This window comes from Meles meles, chromosome 9 (genome assembly GCF_922984935.1).
Source record: "Meles meles chromosome 9, mMelMel3.1 paternal haplotype, whole genome shotgun sequence".
NCBI classification, from domain to species: domain Eukaryota; kingdom Metazoa; phylum Chordata; class Mammalia; order Carnivora; family Mustelidae; genus Meles; species Meles meles.
Window position 1 is genome coordinate 62150536 of NC_060074.1, and position 25228 is coordinate 62175763.

General features: G+C 36.3%; 1 protein-coding gene across 9 annotated transcripts in view; it reads right to left on the minus strand.

The window, feature by feature from the left end:
• The window catches only part of COBLL1 (cordon-bleu WH2 repeat protein like 1), a 168473-nt gene that overhangs the window by 41843 nt on the left and 101402 nt on the right, over positions 1-25228 (minus strand). For 7 of the 9 annotated variants that reach the window (XM_046018451.1, XM_046018449.1, XM_046018448.1 and 4 more), the window contains 4 exons: positions 20461-20649; positions 6550-6751; positions 4425-4653; positions 3553-3591 (listed from right to left, as the gene is read on the minus strand). In XM_046018451.1, the coding sequence (XP_045874407.1) occupies positions 3553-3591; positions 4425-4653; positions 6550-6751; positions 20461-20649 (659 nt within the window). The remainder of the gene's footprint in view (positions 1-3552; positions 3592-4424; positions 4654-6549; positions 6752-20460; positions 20650-25228) is intronic. The other 2 variants (XM_046018455.1, XM_046018450.1) reach the window with 1 other exon arrangement.

The window sequence follows — 25228 nt, forward strand, 5'->3', positions numbered from 1 at the left end:
TCTCCCTCCCCCGTCTATACCTCCCTCACCCCAACCATATTCTCTCCAAAATACATAAATAGGGGTGCCTGGGTGGCTCAGTGGGTTAAAGCCTTTGCCTTCAGCTCGGGTCATGGTCTCAGGGTCCTGGGATCAAGCCCCGCATTGGGCTCTCTGCTCAGCAGGGAGCCTGCTTCCCTCCATCTCTCTGCCTGCCTCTCTGTCTACTTTTGATCTCTCTGTCAAATAAAAAAAAAAAAAAAGCTTTAAGCAATGATTATTAACAGCTAACATGAAAAAGATAACTTGTGGGCACATGGCTGGCTCAGTTATAGGGTATGCCACTCTTGATTCTGCAGTCATAAATTTGAGCCCCACACTGGGTACAGGGATTATGTACATACATACATAAATGTAACTTATCATTACATGACTGCTAATGGAAGTATATAATACTACCTATGAAGTATTCTTGCTGAAAATATCTCACCAAATCTGATCAAGTCTCTAGATTTAACAATCAATTTATAGGAAACAGAGACAATTAAGAAACATGTTAAATGGCACCACAGGATGCAATCCGCAAAACTCTGAACGTGGGAAATTCAGTAAGACAAAGGACCCAGTCTCTTCAACAAATGAATTGCAAATTTTAAGAGACAGAGAAAGAGAGAAACAAGGAATGGGGAATATGTCAATTTTGAAGACATTTCTACTAAAGGGCACATACATGTTTTGTGATAACTCACAATATAATTTCAGTGATATTGGAAACAAAGTACAGCACTTAGAGGAAAATGTATGGCCTTAAATACATTTCAGGCTTAAGTATATATACCTTTCTTAGGACTACATGTACAGTCTTTTTGTTTAAAAAAGTTTAAAAAATAAATTATGACAAAATAGGCACTACTCCAGGAAAGCAAAGATAGTCAATGCCAATAAATATATTAATGCAACATGCCTCAATAACAAGTTAAAGGAGAATTATAGTGCACAAATTAAAACTTCATAAATCTGGTGCTTTAAATATTTAAATTATTATTCTTAAATTTAAATATTTGAATAAGCAGTACGCATTCCGTGCAATGAGTTTACTGAAAATACTAACTAATGATGAACATGTGGATAGCACTTTATGGTTACAGATTTTTTTCACGTGCCTAATTTCTTTCCTGGAACAGTCCAAAGAGGATTATCAGAAATTATCAGAAGTTATCATTCTGTGTCCTTTTTCTAAGTTAGGGAGTGTAAAGAATTGTTAGCAGATAGTATTGTCTCATTACACATCTGAAGCTCTGGTGACCACAGAGTTTAAATAACTCACACCAAGACACACAGGCATTAAATGGTAGAATTCAATATAATACCTACGCATTGAGGATGTGTAATACCCTTGACTTTTTTTTTTTCTAGAAATGTTATTTCATTTTAAGATAGAATCCTCCACTAACTGAATGTAGGTATTTCATATGGTGGTATGGGGCAATAAATATAACCAAAGTGTTTCATATAGCTAATTTTGGTAAAGCAATTTCCAGGCACTCTATCATCCTCCACACTAGTTAGTTAACCTAAGTCTTCACTTACAGATCTATGGCAGAGATCCCCACAAGTCAGAGTTTAACGCTAAGAAACACCAGGGTTTGAGCTTACTTAGAAAAACAACTCAAATTTATAGTTTCCTGTTTCCAGAAGAGAGGCTATAAGTAGCTACATACAAAGCTCCAAGACTTCTGATAATACTAGACAAAATAAGGAGGCAGAGGTATTTATAGCATTTGGATTGATCTTGTAGACTCTGACACTGGAAAAGGAGCTTGCTTAATTTTCTTATTCCAATCTCTTGAGGTTCTAGTCACAACATTTAGTACTCTGAATAAAGACCTACTTTCTAAGCTGGAAGGATTACTACAAACCAACACATTCAACACCTTCAAAATGAGCCCAGTAAGATTATGGAATTTGCTTTGGGTTATGAATATAGAGAATGGCAAAGGTAGGAACAAAAGCCAAGTATGAGTACCAGGATGTTACTACTAGAAAAAAGCACAGAGACCACTTTTCCCAATCTATTATTATAGAAGTGGAAAGTGAGATCCAGACAGATAAAAAGCTATTTGCCCTATCGGCTTGCTAAATGATTTTGACAGCTAATGCAAATCCAGAATTAAAACGTCTATCTTCTGTTTATTAGCCAGTATACACTTTACAAACATAACAATTTTCAGCTCCTTTGATTAATCTAGTCTTCATGAATCAAGCCACTAATAATAAGCACACTATTACTTATGTAGTCTTAATCCTTGGAATTGAGAGGCTTACTGTGCCTCAGAAAACTGGAAGTGGTAAAGAAAGATTCCAGTAACACATAATGTATAGTTTCTTGTTTCTTTCTTTTTTTTTTTTTTTTTTTGTAGAGTGGCATTTATTATGGTAACTAATTATCTAAGCCTATCCTTTTTTAATGGAGAAAAAAGGCTTCCAGACTTTATTATTACCGGCTAATTCTTAATAAAGTTTTCTTCTATGAAAGTAATGCATTCTCATTATAAAGTTCTGCAATGTAAAGAAAAACAGGATGAAAAAATCATCCATAGCCCTCCCACCCAAAGGTAACCAGTATTAAAATTTTTTATGTACTTCCTTTCAGAAATTTTACATTAAAAAATTTTTACATACTAGGGGTGCCTGGGTGGCTCAGCGGGTTAAAGCCTCTGCCTTCAGCTCAGGTCATGATCCCAGGATCCTGGGATCGAGCCCCGCATTGGGCTCTCTGCTTAGCGGAGAGCCTGCTTCCTCCTCTCTCTCTCTCTCTGCCTGCCTCTCTGCCTACTTGTAATCTCTATCTGTCAAATAAATAAATCTTTAAAAAAAAAATTTTTTTTTACATACTATATTAAGCACACTTAAGTGGTTTAAAAGCTAATTTTAGTCTAAGCATTTACCATGTTGTTATAAAATATTCACAACTTAATGCTGCAAAAAATTCCTATGATGAATATACTCTGATTACTCTGAATAACTGTTCAAAGTACATAACCTGAGATCCTTCCATGGTACCACCAGACTATCAGCAACTATACTTAAAGAACCCAGCAAAATAATTTTTTCTTGTCTGAGTCAAAAATATGTTTCTTGGATGCCTGGGTGGCTCAGTTGATTAAGCATCTACCTTCGGCTCAAGTCGATGCCAGGATCCTGAGATCAAGCCCCACACCAAGGGTCCCTGCTTTGCAGGGAGCCTGCTTCTCCCTCTCCCTCTCCCTGTGCTCTTCCTTTGCTCTTGCTCTCTCTTTCGCAAATAAATAAATCCTTAAAAAAATGTTTTGCACATTCTTAGAATGATATTAATTCTTAATCAATTATTGAAATATTATTATTACATTGATTTCAGAAATCAAGGGGGAGGGCTTATAAATTATTTTTCAGGAAATACAAGCCAATAGTTTTCTTACAGAATGTACACATTAGTAATATTAAGAAAACAGGTAAAATTAGAAGTTTATTTTCAATTTATTCAATAAAGTAGAGATCTCATGTTATAATTTTTTCTACTGATTCATGTCTTACCTTGTAAAGATGATTTATTGAAGGCAGTAACAGAAGTGGCTACAGAAGGAGGGGGTAAAAGAGGGTAAATTGACTGTAAAGATGATGTTTATTCAAGTATAAAACATCACTGAGTTGAAATAGCAGTCTATGGATTATATAAATCCACAATTTCAGGATAAAGTTTGAAGTGCTCAATGCACAGAGCATAAGGGAAGAATTAATCCTTCACTAAACTTGTTTCTAATAAAACAACAACAAAAAAAATCACTTTTCCAAGTACAGAGAAGCCAAGCTGAATAAACAAGCTTGCAGTTGTCTATTAGCATAGAAACAAACACTATCTAAGATCTCCAAATTTAAACACATTCAATTAGTTCTATAGATTAATACTGCAAGTTTTTTTTTTTTAATTTTGGAGTCAGATTTATTTTACAAGCTAGTTGATTTGGGGTGAACCTAGAAAAAAAATGTGTCAAGAAACTTATAACTTTGAATGATAATTAAGACTCAGACAAAACCATGGTGAGTCTACAGTAATTCACATTTGATTAAAACAACAATGAATTTAAATGTAAGTCTTTATTTAATGTTTGATTCTTACAGCCACAAAGAATTAAGTTAAATCCCACCAAAAAAAATTCCCAGATTGATGGAAAAGTATAAAATGTGAATGACAACAAGAAAGACAAGTTTTTATTCTAATTTCAAAAACTGAAATCAAGTTGAATTTTATTACATTTCATTTTCTTATTCGCAATGACACATATTGACTTCTATTGATAGGATCCATTAACTCGCCATTATGAACTTCAGAAACCCTATATGTAAACACAATACATGCGCTTATATGCACATCCTATCAAATGAATAAAACAAAAAGTCTTTCTTACCTCTGCTGACATCCATGGCATATAATTCTCTTAGTCCCAGGTCGTTAAGAGATTGTGTCAAATCAAGGGGCTCCTGAGATTGATAATCTTTCAACAATAGCGTATGCAGTGGATCAAACTCACATTTGCTGCATATAATGGGGACAAGTTCTTGCAGTGGTGCATGAGGGCTAACTCTCACTATTGTCTTCTGTGTTTTCTTAAAATTGATCACTACTCTCACAGTTTTCTGAAACACAGATTAAAGCCATAGTTATTACCATAATTTATTTACTAAAACTTTCTACAATGACGTTTACAATAAGAGATGATCTACAAAATACAGTCATACAATAAACAGTATTTTTCTGTTTTGGTGTACAATTATTATTTTTCTTTCCTAAAGCATATTCTTAGAAATAATTTAAGTAATCTAGATTAAATCCATAATCCCTGTAAAGTATTAGATCTGAAATCTAAAAGGAAACATAAAAGCCTCATATCTGATACTATGAATATTTTTATTTGTTCCTTAAAATATTTATTATAAAAAATTATTATAAAATGAGCAGTGTCCATAATAATACAGAGATATACATGTTCTATTTTATATTTTAGTTGAGGAATATTTATCTAATGATTTGTCTGTTGTCTCAATGAAAAAAGAGTATTTTGGTTAAAATATAAAATTTTTGTGCTTCTCTCTATTAAAAGGAAGATAAATGAGATAACCCACATAAAAAACTTAGCATAGTGTCTGGCACATAGTAAACTATTAACAAATAAACATTAGCTATTGTGATTACCTATTGTCTCTATTATTTGACAATAATACTTTGGCTAATTTTAATATATTAGTAAAGACTATTAAGATATTCCTGATTCAGATATCTAGTACTAATAAGAATTATTGAGAAAATTTTAAACATATCATTTTAATGTAATTAAATTAACTCATATACAAAGTGGGACTTAGAAACATGTTACCATGCTAAGTGAAAACTACAGTTTGCAGATCTTTAAAGTTTAACATGTATTAAATTAAAACACCATGTATAATCCCATGCTGTAAAATAAATACTATTTCTACCTAGATATATAACATATGTATCTAGATTGGTAATAGCCCAATATCCTAATTAATTCTTAATATCAGTATTTTGTAGAACACAAATGTGTTCCACACAGTTAAAAATTCTTAACTTTTTTATAAAAAGTTACATAATAATATGAAGAAAATGAGAGAATATATATATATACTCAAGTCATATGTAAATAAATTATTAATTTAATATATTGGCCTTCATATATTTCCTGAAGTTAAAAAAGTTGACATTCCTAATGAAAAAATATTTCTTGAAACCCACGAAATTCTACCTCTATAGCTAATAGAAACAAAACCATTTTATAAATAAAGAATTGCTATTAGAATGACTAGGGTTAAAAATTCTTGAGAAAAAAATTTGTTTAAAATTCATATATTTACAAAAAACTGAGTCATTATATAGCTTGAATTAACAATTTGGAATAAAACCACCACTTTACCAAGTACAGAGAAGCCAAAATAATTTTAATAAATTCTTAAATAAATTTTCATTGAAAGATTCTAAAACCTTCCTCTAAATATAAAATACTTTTTGGAGTGCCTAAGTGGCTCAGTCGGTTAAGTGTATGATTCTTGATTCTGGCTAGGTCATAACTCAGGATCGTAAGATTGAGCCCCACACAGAGCTCTGTGTTAGTGGGGAGTCTGCTTCTCTCCCTCTCCCTCTTCCCCTGCCCCAATTTGTGCACTCATGCTCTCTCTCTAATAAATAAATAAATCTTTGTGAAAAAAATACTTTTTAAAAGAGTAAGTTAAAATGCAGATCATTTATAATTGTCAGATTCTGATATGGTCCTATAGATCACTTTAGAGTATCTAAAACCAAAAGTATTCCCCAAATTCTAGTTAATCCAAAGATTAATAATCAAATGAATCCTAAACAACGCGGTCAAGGCAAACAAGACAGCCATGTTCACAACAAATTTAACCAGGAAAGTCCATTTTTATTTCATCTGAAATAAATATGAGCTGCAGATTATAACTGAAAAATCAATTCAGTATTTTTGCCAGAAGACATCAAAATCCTAGTGACATTCATACCTCTGGTATTATAGGCGTAGGTTTTTTCTTATCCAAAATTTTTGGCTTTAAAATGACTTTCTCCACCTCCAACATTCCTATTGGTGTGTTTGGCTTAAATTTAATGGGGTTATTGTCAGCTGACTGCAGATCAATTGTGTAACTGGATGGATTTAAGTGATACTGTGCACAGAGGAATATCAACAAGTCCATCATAGGTTTGCTGTAAAACAAAAGTAATATTGATCGTAAAGTCCATAAAACAATTTCATTAAGTGTTAAAGTTACTGTTCCTAGCATTTTTCTTAGGGCCTTTTTGTTTTCAACAGATAAAACAAGGCTATAAAATAGTATGTGTGAAAGCAACTTAAAAATCTAGCTAAAGATCATTTTTTTTTCTCCACTGCAAAAGGAGATATATACATGGTAGACTGGGCCCTGGACTCCAAGTGTCTCCCTAACTACAAGATTTTTAAGTGGACAAAATTATAATACATAAAAAGTCCTGATTGGTACTCAAGACAGCTTGGATCTTAGTGTTAGTTTAACAATTATATTTTTTATCTGCCAAGTTGTCGTCTTATTATCATAAATTTTAAGAGAAGTCCTTCCCTTACCCAAGAGCACTTAGTTCAGCAAATGCTCTCCTTTACAATATTTTGAATACCATCAGTCTTTGGCTTACAAATTGATTATTTTTAAAAGATCTCATAAAAATGAAGCATGAAGAACCAGCACCCCCTTGGGGCACCTGGCTGGCTCAGTTGGTAGAGCATGTGACTCTTGATCTGTGTCATGAGATCAAGCACTGCTTTGGGTTGGGGGTGGGGGGAAAATGAATGAACAAACTACCACCACTCTTTGGGCTTTAGAAAGCACAGTGAGTATCTATAGGAGGAAGCCCACAAAAGTATAGTGTAGATTTCTTAATTCATTCAAATGACATTTAATATTTTCTACAGCCCTGGAGACACAATCAAGTGATATGCCCTCATAGATCTACACAAGTAGATGGACTAGGCCAAGTGTCAGCAAACTACAATCTGCAGGTCAAAGTGGGCCCACAGCCTATTTTTTATAAATAAAGTTTTACTGGAATACAACCATGCTCATTTGTTTCCATAATATCTAGGGCTGCTTCTGTGTTAAAATGGCAGATTTGAGTAGATGTGATGGAAACTGATGGTCCACAAAACCTAAATTATTTATTATCTGGTCCTTGACAGTAAAACATTATGGGCCTTGCGCTATAACAACTAAAAAGTAACCAAGTAAATGTATAATCATAGCTCATGATTAAGTGTTAAATTTCATTCACATCCACAAAAAAACAATATGGTCTCCGAGTCTTTCTTAATTGTCAGCCCTTAAGGAAAGAACACTAAAAAATCTTCTGTAGTATGTGCTTTCCTCGAATGTCTGGTGATCTCTTCTTTTTTTTTTTTTTTTTTTTTGAATGTCTGGTGATCTTAAGCTATTAGTTCATATTTAAGAGTGAGGCACTAAAACACTCTGTAAAAGTCCTATTTTCGTGAATGAAGGTATAAGTTGATGGGCTTCATTTGACGGCAATCAAGTATTTTTCCATGGGGAAATATAAATGTCGGTAAAAAATTCTCCAGTTTCTTGACTACATAATATAAACCTAGCTCCTGGCTTTCAGGAACTTGACAGGGAAATGAGGCTAGGCATCACCACTGAGTCTGACATTTTTAATTTAGTACAACTGTTTTCATATGCACCTCATCCCTGCTCTCTTAAGGGGAGTTCCCTCATCTGTAGCCTGTCTGGTTCAGCTTTTCTACAGAAGCAGTCTCCTCCTGGCAGAGGGTTAGTTGTCTGACATTGTGTGGTCTTGGGATTAAACAACACCTTATATGGATTCTCAAACCATCCCCTGTGTTCACCCACCTACCTCACCCTCGCCTTCTGTGACTGTTGCCCATCCTTCACATCTCTTCTCCTCTCCCACCTACAAGTAGCACCCATTATACATATATCAAGAAAAATAATAAAAACCTAAGCACCTCAGTAAAAAAAAAAGAGTATGTTTCAGTCCTCAAAATAAGTTTCCTATGCCTTTATTAGATGTTTCCAGAATAATAACTTAGGAGTTTTATATCCTCTGGAGCCACTTGGTGCGCTTATACATAAATTTGTCTATGATCACCCAAATGTGCTTTGACCAGCACTCCAGCCAATTCTTATGCACATGCTACAGTTTCCCAACCTGCGATCAAAAGAGGATAAAGAAACAAGTAAAATATATAGTACGGCAGTACTTTAAGACAGTGTGTGTCTTAAAAGATATAGATATGATATAGTACATATCATATATATGATATATATATATCATATATATGACAAATGTTGTGATGAAAATAACAAGGGAGGTTAGGAACTGTTCTAAGTGGAAAAAAAAAAAATGACACTAGAACAGAGACCTGAATGGAATGAGTTATCTGGGCAAAGAACATTCCAGGCAGAGTTGACAAGTTACAAAGGAGCTGAGGCAATCGTGGGCTCTACATGTTTAAGGAAAAACAGAAAGCAGACTGCTGGGGGGAAAGTGGTAGACTGAAACCAGAATGGTTTGGGATTTTACCAAGTAGAGAGAAAACCAGTGGAGTTCTGAGGAGTGATGGGGTCGACTGTACACCTAAAAGGATTATATGCTGATTGTTTTCATTTTTTTTACTTTGACTTGAGAAAAAGTCATGTTTTATTTTTAAAGTAAAACTAAAAAGCAAATGTAAATAATAGGGGTGATACATGACTTAAGAAGCCACGATCCTACATGAAAAAATGTTCAACAGGACTCGGCATCAGGGAACTACAAATCAAAACCACAGTGAGGTACCACCTCACACCAGTTCTAATTACCAAGTCGGGAAATGACAGGTGTTGGCAAGGATGCAGGGGATGCAGAGAAAGGGGAACCCTCTGATACTGTTGGTGGGAATGCAAGCTGGTGCATTCACTCAGGAAAACAGTGTGGAGGTTCCTCAAAAAGTTGAAAATACAGCTACCCTGTGACCCAGCAATCGCACTACTGGGTACTTACCCTAAAGATACAAATGTAGTGATCTGAAGGGGCACATACACCTGAATATTTATAGCAGCAATGTCCACAATAGCCAAACTATGGAAAGAGCCCAGACGTCCATCAATAGATGAATGGAAAAAGATGAGGTAAAAATATACAAAAGGGAATATTACGTAGCCCTCATAAAATGAAATCATGCCATTTGCAATGACACAAATGGAACTGGAGGGTATTAGGCTAAGCGTTAAAAAGTCAATCAGAGAAAGACAATTATCATATGATCTCACTCATATGTGGAATTTAAAAAACAAAACAGAGGATTATAGGGTAAGACAGGAAAAAATAAGACAAGATGAAATCAGAGAGGGAGACAAATCATAAGAGACTCTCAATCACAGAAAACAAACTAAGGATTGCTGGAGTGGAGGAAATAAAGAGATGGGGTCACTGGGTGATGGTCATTAAGGAGAGCATGTAATGTAATAAGCAGTGGGTGTTATATAAGAGAGGAATCACAGACCTGTACCTCTGAAACCAATAATTTCTGTTTATTTTTTAAAAAGCCAGTGTTATTTATTCATTCGTTTATTCATTTATTTAGTGTGTGTGTGTGTGTGTGTCTTAAAAGATAATTTTCTTTTGTTGCTGTTGTATTCAGAATAGTCTGGGGGAAAAGTTACAAAGGTATTGCAAAAATTTAGCGGAAGATAAGGACTTAGTCAGATTTCAGATTATTTCGTGAGGTGCTGATACAGTTAAAGCCAATGCCAGAAGAAAAGAGTGAGAAGACATGAGAAACAGAGAAGCTAAGCAATAGGAAGAGGGCAGGACGGCCAAACACCAGAGTGTGGGAGGGCTGCTGAAAGGACCCAACAGGAGGCCTAAAGTGCTGAAATAAATGATTTGCTATGTGATATACTTACTCACCTTCTCCTGGTGACCCACAGACCATCACTAAGGTCTTGGTAGCTTCAGGGCGGGGTGTTAAATCAAGAAAAGAAAGGAAAGGGGCACCTGGGTGGCTCAGTGGGTTAAGCCTCTGCCTTCGGCTCAGGTCATGATCTCAGGGTCCTGGGATCAAGCCCCGCATCGGGTTCCCTGCATAGCAGGGAGCCTGCATTCTCCTCTCTCTCTGCCTGCCTCTCTGCCTACTTGTGATCTCTCTGTCAAATAAATAAATAAAATCTTTAAAAAAAAAAAGAAAAGAAAAGAAAGGAAAGGAAATTTCAGGGGTGCCTGGGTGGCTCAGTGGGTTAAAGCCTCTGCCTTCGGCTCAGGTCATGATCCCAGGGTCCTGGGATTGAGGCTCCTATCAAGCTCTCTGCTCAGCAGGGAGCCTGCTTCCCCTACCCGCCACCTCCACCTGCCTCTCTGCCTGCTTGTGATCTCTGTCAAATAAATACATAAATAATCTTTTTTTTTTTTAAAGGAAATTTCAAAAGGAAGAGACTAAAAAGTAAGAATCCAAAAACAAGATATAAAGTCAGAGCCAAGACTTCAGGTTGGCTCAGTTAATGCCGGCCTTCAGTTCATGTCATGATCCCAAGATCCTGGGACGGAACCCCTCATTGGGCTCTTTGCTCAGGGGGAGTCCCTGTCCCTCTGCCTGCTGCTCCCCCTGCTTGTGCTGTCAAATAAATAAATAAAATATTTAAAAACAAAACAAAAAACAACAACAAAAAAGTCAGAACCAGAGGAGGCTCTAAGAACATTAACCTTCAGGAATTTTCAATAATAATATAATTTCAATAATATAATTTAATATATTATATATTAATATATTTTCAATATAATTTCAATAATATAATATAATAAAGGGGAGTGAACTTTCCACAAGATCTAGAACAGGGGTTAAGGCCAATCTCATCTAGACCTGGGAACAGAGTGGCCTCAAGATGTTACCTGAGTTCTATTTATACCTGGATATGAACTCTCTCCTTGCAGGACCAGCTCTTAGCAGTGTTTATTCCCAGGACCTGATACAATGTCTGTACTAGTGAGGTCAGTATCACTGAATGAAGATATTATAGAAACCAGTGATTATTTCTCTCTTAATCTGGTATCTCAAACACACAGTAGACAATATACAACAGTGTATGTGTATGTATGTATACACACACACACACACACACACGTATATACAACTCAATATATATGAGTTACTTGCATGGTATTGGATGTATGAAAAAGCAAAGTCACTGAAAAGAGATTCATATGCTTTAAAAACACACATAGGCATGAAAGCTTTTTTTTCTTAATTTACAAACTGAACTAGTAGCCTTGTATCTAAAGTCAAGACATCTTTACAGAGGTGAGATATAACATTAAGCTGGGTTAGACCTTTTCCAAAAATAACCTCAGACCAGTTCAAATGCTTCAAATAGTTCATTGAAGCCTCAGAATTTGGCACTAGAAGCATAGAAGAGAGGATCCTGACCTAGCTGATTTTGAGAGTGGGAATTACTGTCTTAATTCTCTCATGAAGGAGCCTTAGCACTATAAAAGTAGGACATAATCTTTAAGCAGGCTCTGCATGCAGTGGGGCTGCTTTGGGGATTTGCAATTCACAAATTGCACCACAGAAAACAAAATCATCTCTTGCATATAGTTGAGAATTTTCCCCCCTAGAAGCCAAATTACTTCCAGCAAAAACAATTCTGTTTTGAGGAGAACTATCCCAAGTTGATGTACCTAAGAGCAGTTGGCTAACAGGTTCTATCCCAGGATCACCCCAAGAAGGATGCTTATGTTCCTGCTTGCTAAAGTGGGAGCACACACCAACAGGCCACCCAAAACTTGAGCCAAATTATTAAAAGTAGGAAAGGATTGGCTGAATTTGGTCATCATTTCCTCAATCAAATAAAAAATAGTATTTTTCTCCTCCATATCACCCCATCACTTTGAACTATAGTTTATTCTGTTATTTAAGAGACTACTGTGCATTATTATTTTCAGATTTCTCTTGTGAAATAATTTCCTGGAGGGCAGATATTTTTTTAAGACTCTCTAAAAACTCTTTTTTTCTCTTCTTTGAAATGGAGAAATCCCTATGAAATTTCCTACTCCCTTTAGAAGTAAATGATAATCCCTCCTATGCATTTCGTATCTATTACCTCATTTGAGCTCACAACCACCACAAAAGCTACTCCCACTTTATGAATTTAAAGAATTGAGCTTAGAGAAGTTACATGACCAGATAATGAAGAACATATACACAATTAAGGTGCAGTCACAATTAGAATTTGAGTCCTGACAGAGCTACATTTTAGCCTAATAATACCGTAAGTCAGGATTCAGGATCGGGTACATGGTTTGTAAGAGGCTAACTGCTATCTGCTGCAGTTTTGCTTCAAAGAATGATGACATCACTAAATCACCCCCTAAATCCTAGGGTGACTCTTTCTGCATTCATGACACCTATTAGGAGTAAACTTGTCCTAGATGTGCTACCTGCTAGATAAGATAAGGCTCCCATTTTTGTATTTTTAAAGATCCACTGGGTATCAAAAATGAAGGTCATGGTTCACCAAAGAACTCACAGATCAGCAAGAAGTCTAATAACTGTCCCAGTGAATTTCCAACCCTTGGAAGTGTTTAAACAAAGCCACTTACCAATAGGGTGGCTATGTAATTTATCATCCAGTCTGGGACACCTGAGAGTGAAAGGGGGGCACTATTAGTAAATAATCTGGGATAACAGGTATAAACAAGGACTGTCACAGGAAAATGAGGATGCATGATGATAAGGACTTATTATGAATAGATCGATTTCAAGTATCTGATAGGGGCTGAATTCTATGAATAATATTCTTCCTTATTACGATTCTTTAAATCTTAGTATCCAATAAAGCATTATACCATTTTCACTGGATCCTCAAAACTGAGTTGAGTTCAGTTAGTTCTCGCTGCCCCTTACAAATGTATACCAACAACCCAATCAGACTTACCAATGACCAGTGTGGGAAGTTTTAGAACACTGCCTGCAGGGCTGACATCTGTCATATGCTAACCAAACCTAGTTCAGTAGTAAGTTCACGAATGAACTAATGTTCTCTAACTATTCTTATGTGCATGGAATGAAGGGGATCAGGTACAGAAAACAACCTAATCTCAAAATTGAGAATGCTTACTGAATTATGCTATAGGAAACACTTTGAAGAAAGTAATAGCTTTAAGATTTGAAGACAAAAATAGATCAGTACTAAATTGACAAAATACATATTTCTAAAAGTAAAAAAAAAAACAAAAAAACATGGGGCACCTGGGTGGCTCAGTGGGTTAAAGCTTCTGCCTTCCACTCAGGTCATGATCCCAGTGTCCTGGGATCGAGCCCCACATCGGGCTCTCTGCTCAGCAGGGAGCCTGCTTCCCTTCCTCTCTCTGCCTGCCTCTCTGCCTACTTGTGGTCTCTGTCAAATAAATAAATAAAATCTTTAAAAAAAACAAAACAAAACTGAAGTTCACCACTTTAGGCTAAATCTACTTGGTCATGTATCTTGGATATTACATTCACAGCTAGTCATAAATAATTACCTTCGCAAGAACTGTGATTTAATAACATACCTATTATACACACATACACATCCCTTATTAAAAAAAGCACAATAAGTATATCTCACGGCAATTGGGACAACTCAAATATAGACAAAGGATAAGATAAAATTGTACTGACATAAAAGTTAGAAATCATTAACTGAAAAAGGGACAGATTAACAAGATGGCATGTGCAACATGATATCGGTTAAAAAGAAAAGTGACTATATAGGTATGTGTGTACACACAATTTTGTGTGTGTCTGCGCATGTGTGTATGAGTGAAAGGTTATATACCATAAAGTTAATAGTTGTAATCTGCCTCTTTAAAAATGACATAGTATTTTAGGGGCACCTGGGTGGGTCAGTGGGTTAAAGCCTCTGCCTTCGGCTCGGGTTATGATCCCAGGGGGATCGAGCCCCACATCGGCTCTCTGCTCACCAGGGAGCCTGCTTCCTCCTCTTTCTCTGCCTGCCTCTCTGCTGACTTGTGATCTCTGTCTGTCAAATAAATAAATAAATAACAATAAAAATTAAAATGACATAGTATTTTAATTTTTTTAGCTTATCTACATTTTCCTACTTTATATAGTGTCCAAGTGTTGCATTTGTAATTATAAAAAATTAAGAAGAAAATTAACAAGGATCATTGTTAAAAGGCAGGGATGCCAGGAAAGGAGAAAAGGGTAGTCCACCTAGGAATGACACTCAGAGGACATTTGTGAGTATTCTGTCACCTTTTCCCACCAACCAGGAGCGCAATCAGCCTGTAGAGGCTTATGTGCTCCCTGGCTCAGGGCTGTGGAAGGCAGTACTAGAGCCCAGTTAACAGAATTCTTCAGTCTCTCCAATAAAAACTCAAGCAGCTCTGGTATACTGAAATACTTTAGCAGTTACAATTCCAACTGTTATTTTAAGCAGTTACAACTGAATCAGTACCTAAACCAAAATTTAAGAATTCTTCGTGAGTTCAACATGATTTGTGCCATGGAATGGATTTTTAACAGTGTGTTCTTCAACTCTATTCACCCATTATATAAGGTATTTACTATACATGTGTCATTATTTGACACTTTCCAATAAATGTAAGTATGTTATGAAATTGTGAAACTCTTCTGGGATCCATACTGTTGTATTATTGATTTTTTTTTAAAAACAAAACTGACCCACACTGATCCAGTATTGTCATTTTTCATAGTCTACTTTTTCCAACAGGTGGCACTGTAATCCATGTAAACCATTTCCGAGCTAGTTCTCCGACCCTCCCAGTGCCTGTCAAAACTGGGCTTACTCTCAACTCCGCTATAAACCGGTGCTGTTGGACAGGTAAATCCAGGTCACAAATCATATGTAATGAGTCTCTGAGTCATTTTGCAGGCAAAGGCCAGAAAGGTGAGATGACCTGCCTGAGGTCACACAGCAAGTTACGGAATCAACTACAGGGACCAGGATATCTAACTTCAAGTTCTATGCTTTCTTTATTTGTGTTTTCATTCACTTCATCCTCAGATTTGCTTAATTCAAAACAAATTTCAACCTAGGGTAGAAGCATAAAAGAAAATATATCTTTGTTTATTATAAACGGTCTTGATTCCATTCCTCCCTTTTGTGGGAGAGTACTAATACAGCCATACAATGCTCTTTCCACAGGCTAAAAAAAGGGGGATTAATATCAATCTTTTACCAAATCTCTCAAATGAAAACTACTTTTAAAGTATCCCAAAGAAAGGTGCCTAGGTGGCTCAGTCATTGGGCGTCTATCTTCGGCTCAGGTCATGATCCCAGGGTCCTAGGATCAAGCCCTGCATCAGGTTCCCTGCTTGGCAGGAAGCCTGCTTCTCCCTCTCCCTCTGCCCCTCCCCCTGCTTGTGTTCTCTTGCTAGCTGTGTCTCTCTCTGTCAAATAAATCTTAAAAAAAAAAAAAAAAAGATCCTTTCAAAATAAATAAATACATACATACATAAATACATAAGTAAAATATCCCAAAGAAAACAGAGGGAAAAGGAGCACTTATTTCATGAGGAATAATTACATATTGGGCAGACACCTCATGATAAGGTAAGAATCCAAAGTGATAGGCAAACATACCCACATATTTCCTTATTCTCTGTAGTGTTCAGCTCATAAGCTCCTTTTCATTAAAAATTAACTTTCCCAAGTACTCGGAGACACCACTGCTTACACTGTTGCATACTGCAGCACGTTCTGAGGAGGGCAGCCCCTAGGCACCTTATCTCTAACAGCAGTGTCCTTTAATGCTTACTTTAAGTAAGGCACAGAGCAGCTCTGTCTGGTGAAAAAGGCTGTTTACTCTGCCCATGCACACACACACACACAGATATATGTTTATGTGTGTATATATGCACACATACAAATATATACATATACACACATAATATATATATTTATACACACATACACACACACTACATACATACAGACACACAGACACACACTATGGTAAATATTTTAATTCTATCTCCCTTCAATCCAATCATCCATGACAAGAATACAAAAACGCCCGAGGGTTTGCGGGCTGGCACCGTAGCTACCCTCAACGTAAGCAAGGATTACAAAAAGGCAAGATGGCAGACAAGAGTGACTTCTGGTCCTTAAAGACGCATTATCATTAAACTCTAGTACCAAAAGATTGGTAAACGAGAGTAAGGTTATCGACCTAAATCAGAAGTTTTTACTTTCCCCCTGAGCATAAAGTCTATAACCACTTCTGACCTTATTGTGTTCCCTAATCTGAATAAGCTCTTTGGTGAAAATCAATGTACAAATAAGGTCATTCTTCTGAAGATAATGCTATGTGTTCACATTCCTGCAAATGGAACATTCTAAGCATATCTCTGCGTAAGTTGTATAAGAAGACAGAGAGAAGCTTGAAAAATCTTCCCCAAGAAGACATTTTGGGGGGGTGCTCCTGGGTGGCTCAGTGGGTTCAGCCTCTGCCTTCAGGCTCAGGTCATGATCTCAGGGTCCTGGGATCAAGCCTCAAATCGAGCTCTCTGCTCAGCGAGGAGCCTGCTTCCCCCTCTCTCTCTGCCTGCCTCTCTGCCTACTTGTGCTACTCTCTCTCTCTCTCTGTCAAATAAATAAATAAATAATCTTTTAAAAAAAGAAGACATTTTTGGGGGGAATATATATATATTTATATATTTTATATATATTTATATAGAGATACATATCGGAACTTAAATGAAGCATATAAGTTTTCTTAATATTCTAGTCTAATACAAATATTATTTTTCAAAGGAAATGCATATAAATAATACTATCAAAATAAATATCATACACAAGGAAATTTAGACAAATTAAGAAAAGAGAGCCCAAAAAATTCTATTAAAGACTGTTCACAGTGACAATATGGAACTCTGAAATATCTAAAAGAATATTATATAGAAACTTCTTTAAAATTACTCTTCCTAATCTCCCACCAAATTCTTCTACTACTTTGCTGAAAGTTTCCCTATTCCTGTTCATAGTAACAAAACCCAGAAGAAGTTTAAGTTATCCATGTCATGGGTCTTCACTTTAGGTAGCTCAAATTTGTATTTTGCGCAGTTTGTTGTTACAGCTAAACAGTGTTTCATTTTTTAACAATGGGCCAATGGTAGCTCCAACATTCAAGATACTCCAAATTATACTTATTTTTTTTAAAGGTTTTACTTATTTATTTGAGAGAAACAGAGAGAGCAAGAGAGAGAGAAAGAGAGAGCATGAGCAGGGGGACGGGCAGAGGGAGAGGGAGAATCAGTCTCTCCGCTGAGCAGGGAGTGGGAAACAGGGGTCAATCCCAGGACACTGGGATCATGACCCAAGCCAAAGGCAGACGCTTAACTGACTGAACCACCCAGGACCTCCACTCCGAATTACACTCTTAATATATCCCAAATTGCAGCCTAAAATATCTATAACCACTCCTAACAACCACTTTTAATCATAAACACTTAATATTAAAAAATGAGTCAGTGCATGTACAGCTTTAGTCATTCCAGAATGATAAAACTATTAAGAACAAGTCCCTGAACCAAACCCCCTAGTGAAAACACTGATATGAAACAAATTCTGCTCCCAGGAAAATTTTTCAGCCCTAAACAAATTTTGTCATATGATCTCTCCAATACGAGGAATTTGAGAGGCAGAGTGGGGGGGTTGTGGCGGGTAGGAAAGGAAAAATGAAACAAGATGGGACTGGGAAGGGAGACAAACCATAAGAGACTCTTAATCTCAGGAAATAAACTGAGGATTGCTGGGGGGTGGAAGGTAGGGATGGGGTGGCTGGGTGATGGACACTGGGGAGGGTATGTGCTATGGTAAGTGCTGTGAATTATGTAAGACTCATGATTCATAGGCCTCTACCCCTGAAGCAAATAATATATATGAATTAAAAATAAGCAAACAAACAAAACAAACAAACCAACAAACGCAATCAGAATTTGGGACATAGCTTCTCTGGTCTCTGTGTGGAGAAACTGTCTTTATTTAAAAGATCCTAGGAAAAGAACCAGGGACTATCCAAGCAAACTTCTCTGAAACATACCACTTAAGTCGTTAACCTCCATCTACATCTAAGAGTTTAGGGAGACAATATTCATTTTAATGTATTTATTCAATGCCTGCTATATGCCAAGAAACTGTGCTTAGCACAATAAAATAATGAAGCCTGCATGGATCTTGTGGTTTAATCAAGAAGACAAGACATGCATATTAATTAGAGCATAGAACAATATATGATAACTCAATGGTATAAAATGTCAGAGAGTTTGGAAGTTGGGGGTAAAGTTCATGCTGGGAAGATTAAGGAGCTTTTATAAATAAAAGTGTCACTTGAGCTACTAACTTTCAAAAAGGTGTGGAAGTGGAAAAGTAGAACCAAAGAGTCAGGCGGCTAAAGCCTGCGATATTCAAAGGCGAGGAGGGAAGGAAAACCCTACCTAAGAAGAAAGTCTGAGAAGTACTGGTGAGGAAGCCATTGTTACCTCTCAGCATCAGTAAAGACCTAGGAAAAATACTTTAAAAAAAAATGACTTCGACTTCAGGGAGAATAAGAGGAACTGCCTTCATTATCCCTCACCACATCCATTGTCATTATTATTTTTAAACCAGAGTAATAGGATTATTTCAATGATTGAAGATGATGGCCAGAGTTTCTAACTCACAAGATGCCTTCCTTACCTACCCAGAAGCACAACCCACGTGATTACCTGTATCTGAGCTGGAAGCCCACCAAGGACAGACACACGTTTCTCAACCTCCTCAATACAATTCAACGTGTGATCTCCAAAACCACTCTCCATACAAAATCAATGGCAAAATGCAACTTAACTTAAATTTAATGAGCATTTAATACCCAATACTATGTATTGTTTGTTAATGCTAAATCTTTCTATTTTCACGTACTTTCAATAATTTGTGAAGTGACACCTAAGCTTGGTGGTAAGTCTTAAGATTAAGGTTATCTTGAATGAGTTTCTTCTAGATAAAACCACCCTGTAAGAATGCATTACCCAATACGTTGCTTATTCTTTTGTTCTACACACACACTCTCTCTCTCCCCACAAAGGTCAAATCAGCTTAGATTTCTAAAACAGGACTCCTGATAACAAACGGGCAGTTGAAGGTGAAAGGTAGAACAAGACCAAGCATACAACTCATGTAACTTTCCACTTCAAAATGAAATGGAAAAATTACACTTGGCTTTATTCCATTTTTCCAATTTTTATGCAGGTATTAAAAATATCACTCTCCTAAATCACATTTTCACTTCTTGCTAGGTTAAAGTTTAATTTTACATTTCTATTAAACTTATCCACATTTTTAATACATTAATGAAATCATTCAAAGAACTAAAAAATCCTACTAGTTTTACAGATACATAAGAGAGGATGACATTTTAAGAGTACTTAGTAACTTATGCAAAAGCAAATTCAGAGAAGCAGCTTAAAAAAGGAAAGAATAATTTGAAGAGGAAAGGAAAGAATTTTCTTATATGCCATTGGTTTGCTTTGTAATCTGAACTAAACAAAATTAACATAACCAACAACTGTTCCTCTGGGAAAGGCTTTTTTTTTTTTTTTTTTTTTAAAGAAAATGCATTAAATAAGTAGCAACAGAAAAAAAATCATTCTAAATTTCAAGAGTCACTTGACTGGGATTGTGGAATTCACAGCATTGATACTAAAATATTATTAGATAAAATTTATCACCTTTGGCATATTTAATTGATAATTGAGTGATGAACGAAGTATTTTGTCATAGAAAAAATCAAGAAGTACATATGTAACAGAGAGTATAAATGACCGAAGAAGAAAAGGAGCTCCTGCTCCTTCATTTGCTGCATCGTACCTGCCATGAACAGTAGTCGATTTGATAATATCTCCAGGTAGCACCACTGAGAGTTCAATGTCTTTATCTATTGTGTTTTCTTTCTGTTCCATGATGCAAGCAGAGGATTCTACAGTATCATCAACTGAAGAAGCATCGAGATATCTGGTCTCAGCTGGAGGAAGTGGTGCCTTGGCTTTTGGTTTTCTCCTGAAATAAAACAAAACACAGAAAATAAAATATTTCTCTTTTTAAAGTAACTTTCTAATATGATCTAACTTAATAAAAACACAATGTGCATGTACATGTTTTTCACATCTAGGTAAAAAATGCACCAAAATGTTTAATGCTTATTAGAGATGTTGGAATGAAGGGGTTTTTGTTTATTTGTTTTTGCCTCTTTAATTGGCATTTTCTTTTGCTTTCAACAATATGACTACATTATCTGGTAATAAAAACAAATGATAACAAATAACTTTGATATTCACCTTCATTAAGTTCAACTAATGTGTTTTAAATATAGTGAAGAAAAAGTGTAATACTTTTTTTGATGAGATAAATCATAAAAATCCTTACTATGTCAGGATGGAGATCAGCATCTCATTTCCACACCTCATAACAGCTCTTACCTATATTCCTTTCATTCTGTTTCCAATCTAGTGTGTTCTGCCTCTCTATCCAGACAACCCCCACCTACTCTTTGAGGTCTAGCTGAAACCACCCTCCTCTAACCCCTCAACATTCAGAGTCTCTCTGTATATAGCATATACAACAGATTTCATAAATTTAACATTTTTTTCCATTTTTTTCCTGGGTACCAGTTTCATCTCTCTGCCTACATTTATAACTCCCTACAAAAAAGAAGAATGCCTTACTTCCCATTACACTTAGCAATAAACAATGAACTGTGATTGGTTATTGGATAGAATATATTTCTGCTTCAGTGAAAAAAAATCTATAAATAATTACTCTAATAAATGTTTCAGTGTCACAAGGGCAACCTCTTAACCTATTCATAACAGAAATAGGTAGTAGACATCCTGAAAAAATTCACATGGGCCAATTCACTGACTTGATGGATTGAAAAAATAAAACAAAAATAAATATAAAGTAACTACGAGTAATGACATATACCTAAGCTTTTGAAAATGTTGCCTTTATGAAAAGCTAATTGCTTTTCGAAGAACAACTACTACTGCTTTCCAGAAAAATATAAACTTTAATTCCTCCCTCTCCCCATTTCCTACACAAAGTAAAAAACCAAACAAGATAAAAGAGCTTCTTTGTAAGTAAATATGTAACATCCACCCATTTGTCATTTGCAAAATTTAAGGTTTCCTAAATCCAAGTGCTCTGTGCATCTGATGGCACGAAAAGCAGAAACAAGCTTCCTACACTGTACAATAATTTTCTAAAATAATAGGCCTTCCATTTTTAAGATATAATTGCACAACTATAATGCACTTGAGAAAATACTTCTTTTACACTAGTGACAAAAATGAATTTTTAAGTCTTACACTTAATACACTTATAAAATCTATATAAAGAAAAACTTTATCCAGTTTCAAAACGTTTTTAATATGTAGAAATTAACTACTCATGTATTCAACTTACAATTACCTAACAGACAATTGTGTGGCAGATTCACCTAAACACTGGGGATGTAAAAATGGTAAGCCCCAGTTCCTACCCCAAAAGAGTTTGAACCTCCAATGGACTGATAGATACATACAAAATGATGATAAAGTTTGATGATTGCCCTAATGTAGGTACACAGATGATACAGCTAAAGCTCATGGAAAGAGAAACTTTCTTAGGAACCCAGAAATGTATTACAGATGAGAAACATGAGTGGAGTTTAAGGGAATGAATAGAAACTCACAGGAAAAAAACAAGAAATAATTGATATTTCAGGCACAGGACATCAAATGGAGCCATGAAAGAAACTGCTACTTTACAGAATTGAACAGTTAGGTAAAAATGCACAGAAAAGTTAAAGGAGATAAGAGATCAGTGAATCCAGGGGCACCTGGGTGGCTCAGTGGGTTAAGCCTCTGCCTTCAGCTCAGGTCATGATCTCAGGGTCCTAGGATTGAGCCCTGCGTCCTCCTCTCCCTCTGCCTGCCTCTCTGCCTATTTGTGATTTCTGTCTCTCAAATAAATAAATAAAATCTTAAAAAAAAAAAAAAATCAGTGAATCCATTTTTTAAAAACATTGATAAATATGAGAATTCATTAAAGCAGCTCGGTATATAAACACACTAAAGTCAATGGCCTACATAAACAAAAGTAAAACTAGTCAGAAAGTATAATGGAAAAAAAAAACTTACTTTACAATAGCAACAAAAATGAATCTTAAAAATTGTTCTAATATGTATAACAAGAATTTTGAAAAATCTGTATGAAGAAAATTTTAAACGCCAAATATTCACCTTGGATATCTCCCTTCAAATCCAGATTTGTAAATCCAACGCCTGCTTGACATCTGGAGTCAGATGATTAACTGCAATCTCCAGCTTAATTTAACTTCCGATTCCTCTTCCCAGCTCCTCCAAACCATACCCCTTTCTCTCCAAGTCTTCCCATCTCTGTAAATCACAATTCTTCCAGCTGCTTAAGCCAAAAAAAAGTCCCCTCACACACACAGTTGCCATCCAATCCATCGACAACTTCTGCCAGCTCTACATGATAGACCTGGCTTACACCAACAGCCCTGTTCACCGAACACCTCTCTGTTCAAGCTGCTAAGCAGTCTCCCAGCTCCCCAGCATTGCCACTTTACATTCTTTTCTCAACATAGCTGCTGGAGTGATCCTCTGAAATTGTTAAGTCAGATCAACACACTTCCACTCATAGCCTCCAATGACTTCTGACTTCACGGAGAATAAGATCGAGAGTTTTGTCCTCTTACCTCTGGTCTCTCCAATTTCCTTTCTACCTGCGCTCATGACCCTCCACTACTGTGACTCTTGCCCTCCCCTTGAACACACCTAGCATAATCCAGCCCCCCACTTTTTTTTTCACTCCTAGAACATTCCCGACGGAAGATCCTCCCAGGATCTGCTCCTAACGTTAAGACAGTACCTCTACTTGTTTTACTTTTTGCCTTAGGGCTTATCAGCAACTAACATACTTGTTTATCATGTCTCCTTCCATTAAAGAGTAATTAATTATGTGACAGTAGGGACTGCCCTGTGTCACACATATTTGCAAACGCATAGAACTTCTGGAACAACGTCTGCCTCATAGGAGACATTCATATTTACTGAATGAATGGATTTTTACACCAGTGAGTATTTCCCACAAAACAAGAGGCACCTATGCATATAACTGGGAAGAAAAAGTTCACCCCACCAAGGAAGAGAATGAATTTTACATCAGAATTACCTGTTGGACTTTTAGACACTGATTATATTTTATTTTTAAGACAACGAGTACTGAAAAATACACACGGGATTCATTAGCAAGAAATAACTGGGAAACTTAGGGCGTTAAAGAGTTTCATCAGGAAGGCTGAAGAGAAGCCCAACTGCCACAGGCAGGGAGAGACACCAGCAGGAACATCTATGTCTGCAGTGGACTTGGCTTCCAAGAGTGCCAGGACTGGGGTCTGACCGGCACCTTCTGCTGCTGCCATCCTCCTGCCAGCCCTGGCTTTCATCATGCCAGGCACTTTGTCATCTCCAAATGTGGCCCATCCTGGTCTCCATTTGAAAGCCCTCCCCGTCCTCTCTACCTTTACCATATTCTTTATCCTTCAAGGTCCAGACTGAGTCACCATTCCTTGGGATGTCTTTCCTCTCTACTGCACACCACAATGAACTCTGATTAACAGTTTTAATGTTCTATGTATGTGTGACTTATTTCCTAAAGTACATTGATTCTGTGATGAAAATTCAAATTACTAAAGATAAACTACTTACAAAGAAAAACGAAGAGCAGAACAAAGCACTAATTGAAATATTATTTTACATGGAACTTCTAGTAAGAACATCGTAATGTTCCCTATTACTCAAATAACAAAGTATTTGTCACCTTTGGTGGTGATAACTGGAAAGCATATTGGTCATCAGACCAAGATCTTTCTATGGTGAACTAGAAATCCAACTGGGATAGATGCAATGTCTAAGTAATTAAATAATGAATACAAAGGAAAAACTAAGTGTCATAAAATAGATGAGTAACAGAAAAACTAAGAGCAATGAGAGCATCTCGAATCTAGCTTTGGGGGAGTGGGAAGGTATACTTCAAAGAGAAGAGATATGTGACTCAGTTCTTGAAAGAAAAGTAGACTTTATGCAGGCAGAACCTATAAGATCATTTATGTGTTGGTTCTCTGTTGTGATCCATTTACGTTGAATTTGGCAATGTGTCTGCAAATTCAAGTTTGTTTACCACACAGTGTAGTCCCTCCAGAAGAATACTGGATAGAGATCTGGATTTGGTCTGAATCCTGAGAAGCTTTTAGATTTTGTTAACACCTTTTTTTTTGTTTTAAGATTTTATTTATTTCTTTAATAGACCGAGATCACAAGTAGGCAGAGAGGCAGGCAGAGAGGGGAGGAAGCAGGCTCCATGCTGAGCAGAGAGCCCGACGCGGGGCTTGATCCCAGGACCCTGAGATCATGACCTGAGCCAAAGGCAGAGGCTTAACCCACTGAGCCACCCAGGTGCCCCGCCTCCAGCAAAATTTTTAAAATACCTTTTACCTCCTCACATTTTTTCCAATGTTTTTAATTTTTTGATTGAGATGCTCTGAAGCAGTAACAAAATTAAATGTCACCCAAAG